Source organism: Electrophorus electricus, chromosome 12, assembly GCF_041902795.1.
Source record: "Electrophorus electricus isolate QZ-2024a chromosome 12, ASM4190279v1, whole genome shotgun sequence".
NCBI lineage: Eukaryota > Metazoa > Chordata > Actinopteri > Gymnotiformes > Gymnotidae > Electrophorus > Electrophorus electricus.
The window spans coordinates 19,655,992-19,672,981 of record NC_137508.1 but is presented as its reverse complement, the minus strand read 5'-3'; the positions used below and the strand labels follow the sequence as shown (position 1 = coordinate 19,672,981).

The 16,990-nt window shown below is 40.8% G+C and overlaps 1 protein-coding gene across 4 annotated transcripts in view; it reads left to right on the top strand.

Moving 5' to 3' along the window:
* Positions 1-16,990, top strand: part of mypn (myopalladin) — a 69,139-nt gene that overhangs the window by 39,549 nt on the left and 12,600 nt on the right. For 2 of the 4 annotated variants that reach the window (XM_035531413.2, XM_035531414.2), the window contains exons 8-13: positions 1,077-1,193; positions 10,728-10,826; positions 11,173-11,362; positions 11,802-13,229; positions 13,306-13,444; positions 13,860-14,081. In XM_035531413.2, the coding sequence (XP_035387306.1) occupies positions 1,077-1,193; positions 10,728-10,826; positions 11,173-11,362; positions 11,802-13,229; positions 13,306-13,444; positions 13,860-14,081 (2,195 nt within the window). The remainder of the gene's footprint in view (positions 1-1,076; positions 1,194-10,727; positions 10,827-11,172; positions 11,363-11,801; positions 13,230-13,305; positions 13,445-13,859; positions 14,082-16,990) is intronic. The other 2 variants (XM_081724471.1, XM_081724472.1) reach the window with 2 other exon arrangements.

Here is a 16,990-nt window from a genome sequence, read left to right as displayed (position 1 = left end):
CCCTCCTATTGTCCATGTTGTCATGGTTTCCCTGTATCATGTATTTGTTTTGCTTCCGTGTTTCTTTTATCTTCACCCATTATTTGTAGCACCTGTCTTGTTAACCCCATTTGTACGTGTATATATGTGTTGTTCACTGTTAGTTTGCTGGTCATTGTGAATCCTAGCCTCTATTAGTTACCCAAGCCTCCTTTATGATCTCTAATGTTTGGTGTTTGTTCTTATTGTTGCTTGTTTTAGCCTGCTTCCCCTTTTGTCATTGTCTTTTGTCTCATGTAGTTTGATGTATTCCCAGACTCTGTGTATTAGCTCTATGACCCTGGACTATTCTAAGGATTATGATTCTGGATTTGCCCATAATAAATCTCGCTCTTCACTGCATATAAAATCAAAGCAAATCAGAATTTATTTAGAGCGTTTTACAACAGATGTTGTCACAAAGCAGCTTTACAAATGTCCAAGTCCAAGCCCCCAGTGAGCAAGCCAAGGGCGACAGTGGCAAGGAAAAACTCCCTAGAGCATGAGGAAGAAACCTTGAGAGGAACCAAGACTCAAAGGTGGGGCCCATCCTCCTCTGGCCACATTTGCGTCATCCTAACCGCTCATCGTTACAGTATCCTTATGTAAGGATAAAAGTGAAATAATGCTTTGACATACAAACATACAATATCTTGATATATTTTATGAATTAGCTGAATTAGCTATTAAAAGTTCAACACTGTGGATCAATGTCAGAAATATCCACTTCAGAGACTTCAGAGTACAATAGTGGTAGCACTGGTAGTAGATTATAACTTGCAATAGACCCTAAAATTTATGGCAGTCTATGTGGTTCAGATATAGATTATGTTTACCATATAAAGTAGTAATTTAGTGTGTATAGGTGGTGGACCTTTTTTAACTTAGCAGCCTTGATGGTAATTTGGTTTTGGGTGTTGAACTGGGGTTTTAACACATTTACAGTGTCATTACTGGGTTGAGAATTATCTGCCATGAAAATAAATCTAGCCACCAGTGGCTGATCACTAACTATTGTAATGCTCTTTCACTTCACTTTTGTTTGAAATGGATTTTAGAGGAGAGATTCACTTTGGTTATTGCTGAAGTCTTCCCTGAAGATTCTGGGACATTCACTTGCACAGCCAGCAATAAATATGGCACAGTATCAAGCATTGCTGTGTTGAAGGTGAAAGGTAAAATTTAACTTATACAACAAACATGCTATTTTTTTGTTGTGTTTATTTTAGTGTGTGCTTATGTAAATATGTGATTAAAAACAAGTATGGCTTGAGATGGGAGATATTGGAGCTTAGTTGTGGCACTGGTTTAATGAGGTTCATAGCTGACTAATTATGGCAGTAGGGATATTAAATTATGAGATATGCTGTGTTTTAAATGACATTCCTTTATACTAGAAAGTTTGTCTCATAGTAGTACACAACACAATATTCAGTAGTGGCCTACAAAGTCACATGATTACCAGGCTACAGATTCATTGTTAGTGAAAGACTTGCAAGCATTTTTAAGATGCTTTAATTTCTTTATCCCTGAGTATTACACCTGTTGTTCCTAAATTCCCAATCAGCTAGTTTTAAAGTTAAACATTCAAATAGAAAAAGATGTAGGCTTCAGAAATAGTTGAAGAGAATATCTGGTCCCATCCTTTGTTGCAGGTTAACTAACAAGCATTATTGAGGGACCCTCCAGTGAATGTCAGAACAATCACGCAAAGAACCCACATTTTTATATATTTGTGCAATTGTGTGTTCACCCCACCTTTTACTTATTGCAGTTTGCATTCACTACCATTATATCCAAACCATACATTAGTCAATATATTCAAACTGTTATTCAGTACCCACACCAGGTGGAACCCTAATGGGTTAGTGGTCATCCACTACATTCCAAGAGAAGACTTCTCTTGAACTTATTCTAAAGAAGATTGTTTTTCAATACAGTCCCAAGCCTGGAGGAGAGATAATTATTTTACACATGTCATCCACTGAAGCCTACCCAGGATCCTTTGCAGAGGCCTCTCATCCACTGAAGCCTACCCAGGATCCTTTGCAGAGGCCTGTACACAACTCATTCTAAAAGGACACAGAACCTCTATACTCCCTTATGTTTTATGTTATTAATATGTTTAATTCAATGTTAAACCTCTTTTCCCTGTAAACACACTTATTACTTCATACCCCTTTCAGTGCTTAAAAAGAAATGCATAAGTCTATCAAAATTTGTTTTATTTGTTCTGTTACAACCTCAGCTGGGCTCTAGTCCATAAGAGGAAGTGTGAGAAATATGGCTAGGCAATTGTGCAGTGGAAATTATAACAGACCACAACATACCAAAGTTGTTCAGTGTTAGCCAGTGTATTGTAAAAGAGACAGTGTGACACTGGAATGTAACTTCAGGAGTAACCCAGGCCAAAAAAATAAACCCACCCACACTCTAAACAAAAGATGCTAACTAAACCACAAACGAAAGAAAATACACACAACTACACTTAACCCTAGGTGAACAACAGACCAAACCCACATGGCAAACAAAATGGCAGTCACTCTCTACTTACCAGTGAACACACAACAATGGAACAAAGTGAATTATTTACAAATATACAACAGCAGACTAACTATAAGGGCAAAGACAAGAGCAAGGTTACACATCACTCATAGAACAACTATACATACTAGTACAAATACAAATCTCCTCCCTAGCCTCTCCAACTTTTAGTTCTTCTTCCTTTTATTCCCTCTCTGGGTGGGTGGAGTCTTGTCTCATGATTGCCTTGGAAGCACGAAACTCAGGAGTGGAATTCAGAAGTGGATCTGGAAGCAGATCTGAAATGGAACACAATTAGACTCCACATACATACACAGACAACAAATGGATACTTTTGGAAAAGAAGTCTAGCTTATTTACAATTAATGGAGAAACCTTCAGAGAGCTCAGGCTCTATTAGGGAAGCTTTCTTTCATCAGCTTTCAGTGGATTTATGACAAGGGATCCAAAGAGAAACACGAAATCACATTCACAAAAGAGATATCCTGTCAGTCACTGGATCTGAGTTGTAGCTTTTTTAAGCAGCAAGGTGATAATGGTCTACTTGCTGGTTGCTGCCCTTGTAAAACTACATGCCTGCTCAAATTTGGTCCTATATTCCTTTAACTTTTTAGAAATGATTTCTTTTATTGCTCTGATTCTAAAGACTGCTTGGGGTTTACTTCACGAATAGGGTGAGATGAATTGGACAGTTCAGCAGTGATATTAGGAGCTACCAGTAGAGCGCTGATAGTAATTGAAGTACCAGCTGGGTTAAGACAGTAAAGGAGTATAAGGGGTTAGAATAAGAGGTTTTAAGGGTTCGGCATGATTTGACAGAAGAAGAAAGGCCCATAGCCGCACCATGTAATTGAGTTCAACTTTTTACATTTAACATTTTCTGGTATATGATGGAGCATAATAGTTATTACCTGCCCTGTAGCATACATTGCATAAGCCAGATGGCAAGTAGCTTGGTTAGTCTATAGTCCTCCCTTTGCCACTGCTGTGGTACTCATTGTTAATATTTTTTCTGTCCAGTCATGATTGTTTGAATCTATGGATATAGAAATGGCATCTTCTGTAGACTCATTCCTAAATCCCCAGTCAGCTAGTTATTAAGTTAAACATTTAAATATAAAATGAAGATGCAGACTTCAGAATTAATTAAAGAGAATAGCTACTCCGTCTTTTAATGCAAGTTAATATTAACAAGCATTATTGAGAATGTTCAACAACCAAACAACCCACATTTTTATACAATGGTCATAATTGATTATGTATTCACCCCACCGTTTTACATACTAGTGTTTGCATTCACCACCGTTACATCCAAACCATGCATTAGTCAACATATGCAAACTGACATTCAAGACCCACTCCAGTAGAAACCCGTTACCACCACATTCCAAGAGAGGACTTCTCTTGACCTTATCCAAAAGAAGTTTTTCTGTACCATCCTGATCCTGGTGGAGAGGTTATATATCTTACCCTGAAGTCCACCAAAGCCTACCCAGGATCCTTTGCTAAAGCCTGCAGAGGTCTTTACAGAGGCCCTGTATGCAAATCATTCTAAAAGTACTCTCTATAGTCCTTTATGTTTTACTTTATTAATATGTCTAATGTAATGTTAGGCCTCTTTTGTCTGCTAACACTCTTTTATTACCTCAAGACCCAGTGACATCTATCCACAAATAAGAGCTCTGCCATATTTTGTTACATACACTGTAATTACCCTTATTCAATAAGGATGAATGAATTCAAATAGTTGAATTTGCATGGTATTGATAAGGGCTCATCTCAGGTGTGTGTGTGTCCAGAGAATCAAACTCCCTAGGAGTCTGAGGAGTGAAGGAAGATTAATGTGCTTCATGCTGAACCCCACTCCAGTATTTTCCTCAAGCATTTCAAATTAATTCAAGGCCAAGTGCCCCACTTGTAAAGGGAACCAAGTACAGACAAGTCCAGCATAGAATGAACATCTGGTGACTTCATCAGCAGGTCGTTATCACCCCATCTCCAGGACCTCATCACTAGGTTCAATGGGTTCCTGTCTCATGGGTTCACTTCTGGATCTTAGTTTGGATCTCGTACATGTGAGACTCACTTAAGACAAAAGCTGAAAGTAGTTAAGCAGCAAATTTACCTACTAGATGTAGCTTTCTCCCCATCAGGCAGAAGTCCTCTGGTCACAGGTCAACTGATTCACATTTCAAAGGGAGAGAACAAACCACTTAGTTTGGACCTCAAACTCAAAATATCTGGATGCAGTAAACATTTACAGCTTCTTGCCTAAATGTTATATTCATAATTAACCAGCCTTTTGTGACAGCCATAATGGCATTCGTCTATATGTAGACACTGATTTTACTCCTTAGTGTGGCTTGACTGGTGTTATATATGAAAAATCCATTCACCACTAAGAGGGCTTGAGCTGTTTTTTTTGTTTTTTTTAAATAATCTATCCTTTAATGTGTGTCTTGTTCAGTGTTGCTTGATATACAGTTAGCATAGTGGGCTCCATTTGGGGATTATCTCTTTCACCTGCTGCTGTGCCATGGCCAGGTGGGAATACTTCCACCTTTTTGTATATATGTCTTGTCATTACCAGGACATACTCAACTTCTTTTTGCTGCATTTTAAATAATGGACATATGGAATCTGCTGGTAAATGCACAGTAGATTGCTGTCTCATTGTGTTTCCCAATAACGATTTGTTTTACTAACAACATTTTGAACGCCAGATTTGCGGGTGTTTCCCAAAAGTCTTTATAGACTTTTCTAGATGTCCAAAATTCATAACAAATTTTAAGTAGTTCTTTGTTGACCCTCCCTACGCGTTTGCACTGAAAAAGCACTGCCAGTTGAAAACCAAACCACTGATTTACATGCATTCTCATTATTATACCACAAATATAATTAGGAAAATTATTATAAAAACTAATAATTAATAAGCATTTAAAAAGTATTGGTATAAAATAAAATATTATTAAGAGTAACATTGGGGAGGTGAAGGGCGAACACACTTGCGAAGTGTCGGCACCTTGGACATGAGAAGGAATGGCACTAACTAAGGAAGCCATAAGGAACAGGATAGATCGAATGGATTAAATAAATACGTTTAATAACAGAAACAGACTAGCAATACAGAATAGCATGACGAACAAACAGGCTAACATGAATAATAGGCAAACAGGTTGAGGGCAAGAACTAGGCAAGACTAATGGAGAAAAACATTGAGGAATGAAAGTATAACTAGCGGGGAATATACAGAACTGGGCAACGTAAGAAAACCAAACAATAACCAAGACAAACGACACAGGTAATCAGAACTTAAAGGAAAACCAGAAAACACTAGCGTATATAAAAAAGGGGAAGAAAAACTTAAACAGAAGCGAAGCGATGGGAGAACATCTGATGAGGAAAGAGCGGAATCAAATTAATACTAATGGAGAAAGCAACGTAGATGAAAACACATAGAGAAAGTACAACAGACAAGTGAACAGAAGAAAACTACCTTTGAATATGAACAGGGAAGGCAATATAGACAGAGAGGGGAACTTAACCTGGAACGCGAGGACAAAGTACATAGAAAAAAGACAAGCGCTCAAGCAGGATCTACCAAAACAATGACCAACAAACATGAGACACAGAACAAGGTTTAAATAGGACCACAATTAAGGACAAACTAGGAACAGCTAGAGATAAAAGGGAGGAGACAGGGAACCATGGAGACACACGAGAGCTGGAAAACAGGTAAGTGATCAGGAAGCCAGGGAAACGGGAGATGCTCAGGTCTGTGAGCGTGACAATAAGTAAAACATTAAACTTGCAATTCCTACCTATTGTATAATAGACACACAATTAACCTTTCATGCATCAGTCCAGACATATGGCAAAAAAATAAAGAAAATTTGTTGTAGTAGACAAAAAAGATGCGAAGACAATATTTTTTTCAATAATTGTTATATTTCATTATTTATCTAGTGTGCAGCAGTAAAGTTTAGTGAAAGTAAAACTTGCACCCCAGTAAATGCCTTGGAGTCTGTATTATGTTTATAACAAAAAACCAAAACAAACACAGGTCACTTATCCCAAATAATTTGGGGGTAAATTTAGGCACAAACATTTCTTATCATTTGCCTTTTTGTTTCCAAGCCAGGCTGGTAAAGTTCTTGCTTCCCTTTCTCCTGGTAATTCATAACAGAAGTAAGTAGCTTTGGAGTGCATACCTGCTGTCACCCAGTATATATATCTACAATTGCACTATCCCTTACCATCTGACACACTCCAGAATTGGCCCAGATAACCCCCAGGACATTAGTACCTACAGGACATTTCACCACAGTGTCCATAAAGGGGCCTTCATGGTTGCATATGACTTGCATGTTCAACACAGAGAAGCCTTTATTGCTGATTTAGTTAGGGCTCAAGAGGCTGGGGATGTGCATGGGGATGAGGTGATTCACTGCACCAACAATTCCAGGAATGTTTTTAATTGCATGAAAAGCTATTCTGATTTCATGCTGTACATTCGTAGTGTGTAGAAATGTTATACATCTTGGTGCATCACACAGCAGTGCTTTAGTGGCATCATGCACACATTTAGATACAGCAGATTTGCTAAGCCTATGGGCATCCTAAGAGTCTGTAGAAATCCACCAGTGGCGTTACTCTAATCGGACCTTACTCTAATTTACTTATTTGTGTAAATGAATAATCAGTCTATTTGTCAGGTTATGGCATAGCAAGCTTAGAAGGATAACTGTAGTAATTTCTTTGCAAAGAGTACATTTATTAATTTATTACTACTACTACACTGGAAAATGTATTTACCTCCTATGGCACCCGTGCCCTCTAGCGGGCCCGATCTGGCATAATCAAATAAATCACTTGATAGCATTGAATAAAATACAATCCAATAAAATTTCTTAGGACTAATATAAGTACCTGCTTACTGATTTTCAGCCGACTGTGTGCAACTGTTCACTAGAAATCCCACACTGAATACACAGTTTTGTTTGGTCAATTTCCACAACAGTTGTGCCTGTAGTTTTAAATGGCCTTTTAAAACATGCTTCCGGTATAAGATAACTAGGCAGTAAGGGACTGGCATAGACTGCAGACTCACAGGGAGCGACAGCACTTCCTGGGATTTGCTAACTTTCAAGTTTGGTTTATTTGTCACATACATAGTCATACACACTTTCATCGTCATTTTATAAAATCCTTTAGCACGGTAGCTAGACCGCTCACAGACCTACTCTGCAGAGTAGCTAAGAGGCTAAAATGGGGACCCGAGGTGGGGAAGTCCTTCTCGGAGCTGAAGGAAGCCTTCTCTACCACCTCGGTGCTGCAGCAGCCGGACCCGGGAAAGCCTTTCACGGTAGAGGTAGACGCGTCGGACGTTGGACCAGGCAAAAACCAGGCAGCTAAAACCAGTTGCCTAATTTTTGAGAAAACTAAGCCCTGCAGAGAGGAACTATGGCATGGGAGACCGAAAACTCCTTGCCATGAAACTAGCGCTCAAAGAATGGAGGCATTGGTTAGACAGAGCTTGACACCCCTTTTTGGTTGTTACGGACCACAAAAACCTGGAATACCTCCAAACCATGAAGCGGCTCAAATCCAGGCAAGCCTGGTGGTTGTTGTTCTTCACCAGGTTCAACTTCACCAGAAGAGAGGAACGTGAGGGCGGATGCTCTCACTCCGCAACACCGCGCAGAAGTCCAGTCTACTAGAATGGAGCCAATACTGTCATCCACCTGTTTCCTGGCAACGCTAAGCTGGGACCTGTACTGACAGATAGAGGCAGCAAAGCTGCATCTGCAGTGCCCGCCAAACCACTAGTTTGTCCCTCTCTGCCTACACCAAGCCCTTATTATGTGGGCACACACCTCCGTGGGAACAGGTCACCCAGGAGCAACCTGCATGTCGCAGCGGCTGAGTGCTCGCTATTGGTGGCCAGCCATGCACAGGGACATTGTAAGGTATGTGGTGTCTTGCGCCGAGTGTGCCTGCAGCAAGGTTCCTCGCACACCACCTGCAGGTAAGATGCTGCCACTACCCACGCTGATGAGACCCTGGTCTCACCTAGCAATAGACTTCATCACTGACTTACTTGTATCAAAGGACAACACAGTGATCCTGGTCATAGTGGTCTGGTTCTCGAAAATGGTAAGGTTCCTCCCCCTCAAGGGTCTACCTACTGCCTGGGAGACGGCAGACCAGCTCTTCTGCTACGTTTTCCGGCAATTCGGGCTACCGGAGGACATCGTCTAGGACTGGGGCCCCCAATTCACCTCCAGAGTGTGACGGGAGTTATTGGGTAAAATGAACATCACCATCAGCCTGAGGTCTGGGTACCACCCACAAGCCAACGGGCAGGTGGAAAGAGTTAATCAGGAGCTAGCCAAGTTCCTCAGGCAGTACTGCCAGAAGCACCCTGAGACTTGGAGCACCTACCTCCCCTGGGCGGAGTATGCCCAGAATTCACTGCAGCATGCGGCAACAGGCTTAACCCCCTTTGAATGTGTTTTAGGGTTCCAGCCCCTGCTGTACCCATGGAATCCCCCCACGTCCGACTAGCTGGTGGTGGAGATGTGGTATCAGTGCAGCGAGTGGGTGTGGGAGGAGGCCCACCAGAAACTGCAAAGCTATAGCCGCCTACAAAAGGAAGGCCAATAGGAGACATGATGATACCCTCCGCTACGAACCTAGACAACGGGTATGGGTGTCCACAAGATGGCCGCAGGGAAGCTAGCCACACCTGATGAGAAGCAGTAGTCAATTTGCACACAGTGTATTCTTAGTCGGAAACCACAGCCCCCTGGGGGACTGCACCATGTGCCTGGGGGGAAGTTAAGACCAGGACAGAGCACCAACCATCACTGGACATATATGCACACATTCAGCTACACACACAGGACAATTTAGAGTATCCAATCAACCTAACCTTCATGTTTTTGGACTGTGGAAGGAAACCCACGCAGACACAGGGAGAACATGGAAACTCCACCCAGTTAGGGACTCAAACTCAAGACCCTAGTGCTGAGAGGCAAATGTGCTAATCACCAAGCTACCATGCTGTCCCCATTATGCCCTAATTGGTTTGTATATTTAAGTCCAGTGTTTTCCTGAGTTCCCAGTTGGTTACTTTGGCTTTGGGTGTTTGCTACATTTTACTTAGCTCCATGGTTGTCCTGGCTCTCGTTTGTGTTCATGTTACTTTGTTTACTTGTTCTGTTTCAAGTAGTCAGTCTTTTTTGTTTCAGTTTCATGCTGTCATTTGTTTTCATTAAAAATCCCTCCCTGCCATAGAGGCCTCAAGCCCAAGTGCCAGCCCACGTCAGCTCCACTCGTTCATGTCTGGGTCCAAGTCTGCTGCTATGATCATGGCCTCTTCTGATTCTGTATCTTGGTGGCCCTTGCCCTTGGAGTGGAGGCCTCCATGTATTTTTTAAGGCTGGGTCCTGTGCTGGAGACTGGGTAGTGCATTCCACACTGGGGTCTAGAAAACACACAGGAAGAGCAACGCCTGTGTAGTCCTTCAGACCCATAGTCCTCCCCATATGTCGTATGGGGTAAGCCTGATGGGCCTTTAGAGTCCGACGCAGAAGCACAGGACCCACCTTAAAAAATACCAAGATTATAGATACAGAATCAGAAGAGGCCATGATCACAGGAGAGACTTGTACCTGGACATGAATAAGGAGAGTGGAGCTGATTTAGGCTGGCACTAACACTTGCCCTGTCATTGCTAGCATTACAAGGTTTCCAAAGGACTGGATGTTTCAGAAGGAGGTCCTTCCTTAGCTGTGCAAGCAAAGTGTTTTTCCATGTTGCTTCCACAGTAACCTCCACTGCTTTTGAGAATAATCAGAAAATCAGTACTTGACCATAGTGTGCCATTTTGAACACAGCCCTATATTCTTTTGAGTTATGCGAAGGTAATTACAGAATTTTGTGGAAGGGATGATCTGCGCCAAGGGAATACAGTCAGTTGCTGCTGAGTATAAATAATCTAAAACTGGATAACCTGTATCTTAATGTTTAATAATGTTGAAGCTTTTTTTTTTTTGTATTTGAGGTCCTTTTGGGAGGGTGTATTTAGAATTAGCAATTTATCTATTTTTGCATGTTCAATTTTACTTAAATCTATGTATTTATATTTTCTATACCAAAAGGAAATGACAACAGGAACTATACCAAAGCTTTGAGCACTTCAGCTGTGGACCTTTCTTACCACAGTGTCCTGGAATCTGTCCTTTTAACAGAAACAAAATGTAAGCCAAGCACATCTCTGGTTAAAAAGAAACAAAAACTAACCTCAAACTGCACTTTGCCTTAATCTATTTAGCCCACTTTCATCTTTGGATTGTAGTTTTCTTCACATAGCCTGCCTTTTCCCTTCTAGTTTGTCTCACCATAATAAACCCATCAACACAAATAAAACTTGCATTCAGGCCCATATTACTTTAGTTAGATCTCCTCAATAACCACTCTGACTGAACTATAAATCCTCGCATCACAAGATCCTTAACTCCAACTACACCAGCTCCTCTAATTCTGTTGCTCCTTCAGTACATTTCAGGAATCATCATAATGCACCCCCTATTATACTCCTCCCAGATCCCCTGACATCCTGTCTGAAGAGTAAATCAGAGAGGGTGCTGGAGAACAACACTGAGTCACGGTCCAGCTCTCGAGTGGGTCTCCGTGTAACATTTAAGCTTCCAGAGGATGACGAGAAAAAATCAATTAGCCAGGAAGGCATGCTATCCAATAAAGAGCCCCCACCAGTGCTTGCTAAACCTAAACTGTAAGTAATGTTTCCACTTTGTTATTGTAGTCAGGGTACCCACCACCTAACCACATTTTATTGTTTGAAACTAGGTTTTACTGTTCAAAACTAGGTCTTTCATGATTATGTACAAAAACTTAAATATAAAAATATTTTATGACGTTAATTTACAGAAACATATCATATCCTATTTACATGTGCTGATTTAGCAAGGGGCAGAGAAGCCTTTTTGGCACTGAACTGTAGCTAACTGTTAGCTTCTGGCTTACTCAGTACACTTCCTAGCTATTTGCTGAGCAATACATGCTATTTCCAGTTTATGTCAGCTATAATAGCCATAACATTCGTACATAGGTTGTAAGATATTGGTAACTATGTAGTTACTTTTTGGAAGTAAAGTAAAAATTAAATTCAAGTTTAGGTATTTAATCTCTCTCTAACACACTCTCTCTCTCAGTAATCCATTGCAGCTCCAAACTCTTCACAACCAAATACTTTTGGAGCAGCAGCAGGAGAGTGCTCCGCTTTGCCAAGAGTTCTCACAATCAGACCGTGCAAGTCGTGAACCAGAGTGCAAGAAAGAGAATTTGCTCCCTCCATTAAATCCAGTACCATCAGCACTTATGCAAACCTCTGCACCTTTGATAAACACATTTTCAGTGGCAAAGATGAACACTTCCCCTCTTTCTTTACTAAGTACCACTCCTGCCCTATCACCTAATAACAATGCACCTGCAAGCCATGGTGATTCTATTCCTCTGAAAGAGAACAACCCTGTAATCTTGCATGACAACCATCCCATATCTCAACAAAATATGTCTCTCAACTCCCAATTAAATACTCTCTCTATAAATCCGATTCCTTTTACAGAGATACCAAAAATGATTTTACATCCCAGAGCTCTTATGTCATCCTTTAATATGGTGTCATTTAAACCAGAGCCCCCTACTGTAGCCCCAACTGTAGCTCCAATATCTTCCATCTCCAATTTAAATGCCACATGTACAACTTCCTTGTCTCAGCTCACAACTCCTAGAATATCAGTGACTCAACCTAATGTGGGTCCCTCTACATCTTTGTCCCCATTTGGTTTGACTACAAAAGCCCAACTGAATCCATGCCCCACAGCCAAAATAAATATGACTTCAACTATTCCTTCCACTCCCATATCTCAAATGAACATGGCTCTGACCACTTGGATGAGATCAAAGCCTATTATGCATGTTGATATGGCTGTCTCTACAAAAAATTCACTGAACAAATCTGGAATTATCCCTGAAACTATACAGAATATCACCCCACTGAATAAACTTAGCTTGGAGCCAGCATTGGTACAGAAAGATAATTATCAAATTGCAAACAGTGTGACACTGAATTGTACCACCCCCCTGCATTCGTTTAAAAATGCCCCTTTACCTTTTCTGAGCACAATGTCTGCTTCCAGTATTCAGACTCCACCAGTATATATCACTCCAATTTCAAGTGCAAATTCTTTGCAGAGTGAGAATTACACTAGATCTAAGGAGTTAACTGTTGCCTCTAATCTTTCGCCTGTCAGGATTCCTTCACCAACTGTATCCCCTGTTCCAATATTTCATGAATTAGCTACACAATTATTTCCCAGACCTACCATGGATTTTACCTCACCCATCAATCATGTGGAACCCCCAGTAGTAAGCAGTCATCCACATGTTTCATCAATACCTCTGGCTCTGGTGAATCCAGCATGTGCAGTACAGCCTCAGTCGTCATCGCAGGCCTCTTCTAACAGCTCTTCACCTAGCCCTATTCAGAACTCAGTGGCCTTTCTCAGCTCTGTTCTACCTGCTTTGCCAACATGTCCTCCAACCAATGCCATGGGACTCCCCATGAGGGCCCCACCTGGGTATGTCTATCTTTTTTATTTCTTTATGTGTACAGTTTAATGAGATATCTAAAACTCATTATTATTGTGTGTTCAGGTCTCAAGTCACCCTGAGGAAAGATCACAGAGGGTCTCATCCCATGTCATATGATATCCATAACAGCAGAGAAACTCTCTCAAATGATACTCAAAAAATGTTTCAATTTAAAAATGAACTGCCTTATTATGGACAAAAGGTAATTGGTTAAAATAGCCAATATGCATGTATAAAGTGCACTTTTCTTGCATAGCTGATGAAGGACTTCTGTCCAGACTGTCCTCTTTCTCTAGGAACTCATTGGAATTTTACCAGTGAGCACTACTGATATGAAATGGAACAAATATTTTCACACATATTATAATTGTAGCAAAATAGTCAATGATGTTTTTAAAAAGAAAATTAGTGGCTTTTGTACTTTTTGAGGCAAGCTTCAAGTTACAAAATAGTTAATGAATTATAAATAGGTTATAACACTCCTAAATTTATGAATTTATGCAACATTTGTTTTTTACCAGACATAATAAAACAGAACCTAATGCATTTCTCATTTTAATAATTCAGAAATTTTTAGCCAATAAAGATCTTGCTAATAATAATTCATTGTGTTTTAGGAATACAAAATCTCAAACTTTGAACAAAGGCTGATGAATGAGATTGAATTTCATCTTGAGAGAACTCCAGTAGAGGAATCAGATGACGAGATTCAGCATGATGAGATTCCCACAGGGAAATGTATTGCCCCCCTGTTTGACCAGAAACTGAAGAATTTCCGGGTTATGGAAGGGGTTCCTGTCACATTTACTTGTAAAGTGGTTGGGATTCCTATACCTAAGGTAGACATTTCTAAACTTTTATGCTTTTTCAATATGTAAACAGATATCAAATTCTCAACACAAAGACATTTTAAAGATTAAATATTATTAATTGCACCTCCAGTTTTGAATTCATTTTTGAATGATTTTTACTTGTTCAATTTTACACTAGTTATCTGAAATTGTACACATAGCACAATGAACATTCAGAATTCAAATTTAAGTAGACACTTAGGCCAAGACAATCATTCACATACAGGCTTATTTTGCCATCATTTAGGTTCCATTTGAGCTCATCTAATACAGAAGGAAATGTAAAAAAACCCCAAAAAATACCTTTTATTTTGGGGGTTTATGATATGTATTTGGATGCTGGAGATTCATTTTCAGTCATGCTATACATTTCCTGATTTACAAGGGTCTTGTAAAATAAAGTGAACAGTTTTGAGCGTGTATGTGAAATTACTCAGGCGATACACAGAATTTTACATTAGGTGTCCTTGTAACACAGGGAAGTTTGAGGGCAAACACGTGTGAAGTACCACCACCTCTGATGTGAGTGAGCTGAATCCAAAGCAGGGGAAGTCATAATGAAAACAATAGACAGGACAGTGTAAATGAATGACAAGTTTAATAACGGAAACACCAGGAGAACACAATACAGAACAAAACCCAGGAACAAACAAAAGGATAGTAGGCTAATCAGGGTGAGGATGAGCACTAGATAAATAAGGGAACTAAATATTAAGGGAAGACATACGGGACAACAACAAAGCATGAAACTAAGATAAACAGGGTAGAAAAGGGGGAGTACAAAGAACTGGGCTACTTCACTAGGTAAACAATAACCAAGACTAAAATACAGGTAACAGATTTTAAAGGAAAACCTAACAACACTTGCATGACTAAATAAGGGGATAGAAACCTAAAAGGGAGCAAACTGATGAGGAATGAGAATAGATTAAGACTGGTTATTATGGATCTGGAAAAAAATGTAGGCAAGAGCACCGAGATAACGTACAGCGGACAGGAAAACAGAATAAACTTAACGAACATGAACTGGGAGGGCAATACAGACAGAGAGGGCAACGTAAACTGGAGTAACGATAGAAAGCTTGTAGGAACTTAACAAGAGATATAACTAAACAGGAGACTGGCGAGTGTAAACAGAGAGAGTAACTTAACTTGGGACATAGACAATAAGTACAGCGTAACCAGAAAGGTAACCAGTGTAACCTTGCCTGTGCAAGGCAGAGTCAGAAAATGGCATAGACATCGACATAAACATAGATGATGACCAGCAAACATGAGATGAGGAACAAGGTTTAAATAGGACCACAATAATGGAAAGCAGTCAGGGAACCATGGACACAGACAAAAGCTGGAAAACACGAAAGTGATCAGGAAGCCAGGGAAATGGGAAATGTCCCGGTCCATGAGCGTGACAGTCCTAGACATCTACAAAGTGCCCAAAAACCTCTCCAAGTGCACACAAAATCATCAGTCACTATACATCAAGTATGCAAGATTTTTTTGCTAAAACAACACAACAGTGATTTGCGATGCAGACATCGTTGCCAGTCCATGCTAGAAGCCACTGAACCATCTCTGTTTCCAGCTCAAAACCAAACAACTTCACATAAACTTCAGCTAAAAAAGCTTCTTCCTTTCTATGATGGCCGAAAGTATTGATGATCAAAATTTTCACTAAATTAATTATTCACTAAAAACAATACCATGACTGATTGGACCAAATCCATCTGTTCCGGTCAGGAGGAAAAGTGAAGAGTTTATCGAATGCCTCCATTACCACAGTACAATATCCTTGTCTAGTCTGTGAAATTGTTTATTTTGATGGTGGTAACCATAGGCTTTTCCTGTGACTGGTGGCACAGAGGGAGCGAGAGTGGCGACTGAAGTTTGAGTCTTTATTTTTCTTAGCAGACTGGAGCACAAACAAAAGTAAACGCTACCAAAGCAGCAGTATGAAAATAAAAGTGTAAACAATGTAGTAAAGAGACGTGCACAGGATCAGACTCAGACAACAGCTTCATGGAAAACTGGCAATGTGCAAAATCAACAGTAGGAATTTGTGGCCATATACAGTGAGAAACAAAATAGGGCAAACAAGGAACTGGTGTGTACACACTAGTAGGCAGGAGTTTGGGACTGGGGCAGTGTGCAGTGTGTGTGAATGCATGAACACATCCCTCTTGATGGATGGCCAGCCTACCATGACAGAACCCCCCCTCATGGTAGAAGGAGGTGGTGAGGTCGAGATCCAGGATCTAGGAAGCCGCTGTCCAGCGACATTCCTCCGGTGCAGGTGGAGGTGGTGGTAGAGGGCCTGAGAAGTCGATGTCAGAGAGGGGACTTTCTACCATGGACATAAGAGCTGATACATGTAAGGCCAACAATGCACTGTTGCTCCCCAACAAACCAACCTTGTATGTAATGTCGTTTATGTGGCTAATGATAATGTAGGGACCAGTGTACTTCAAGTTCAAAGTTTATTTGTCTGCGCAAGCTTTGAGGACTCTCCCGCAGATGCCGTCTGGTCCCGCCGCCTTCCTGGTATTCACTCTTTTGAACACTTTCCTCACATCACTCTCCGTGATGATGAGAGGGTGCTGCCCTATAGTGAGCTCTGTGCATGTGCCATTGGCTGCGCCGATAGCACCATTTGCATTGTTAGCGCTAGAGCTGTTAGCATTAGCTCCTTCGCCAGAGACTCATCCGCGCTCATCAGTCCGGGCGGTGGCCTCTTGTAGTATGTGATCGTCCGTAGTCCCTGCCACAGGAATCTAGAGCCTCTCTGCTGGAACTGTGACTCTAATTTCCCATAGCACCGCTTCACCTCTCTCGCCGCCCTGCACACTCCGTATACCACAGCCTTGTACTTGTCCATGTTCCCTCTGATGATTCCCACA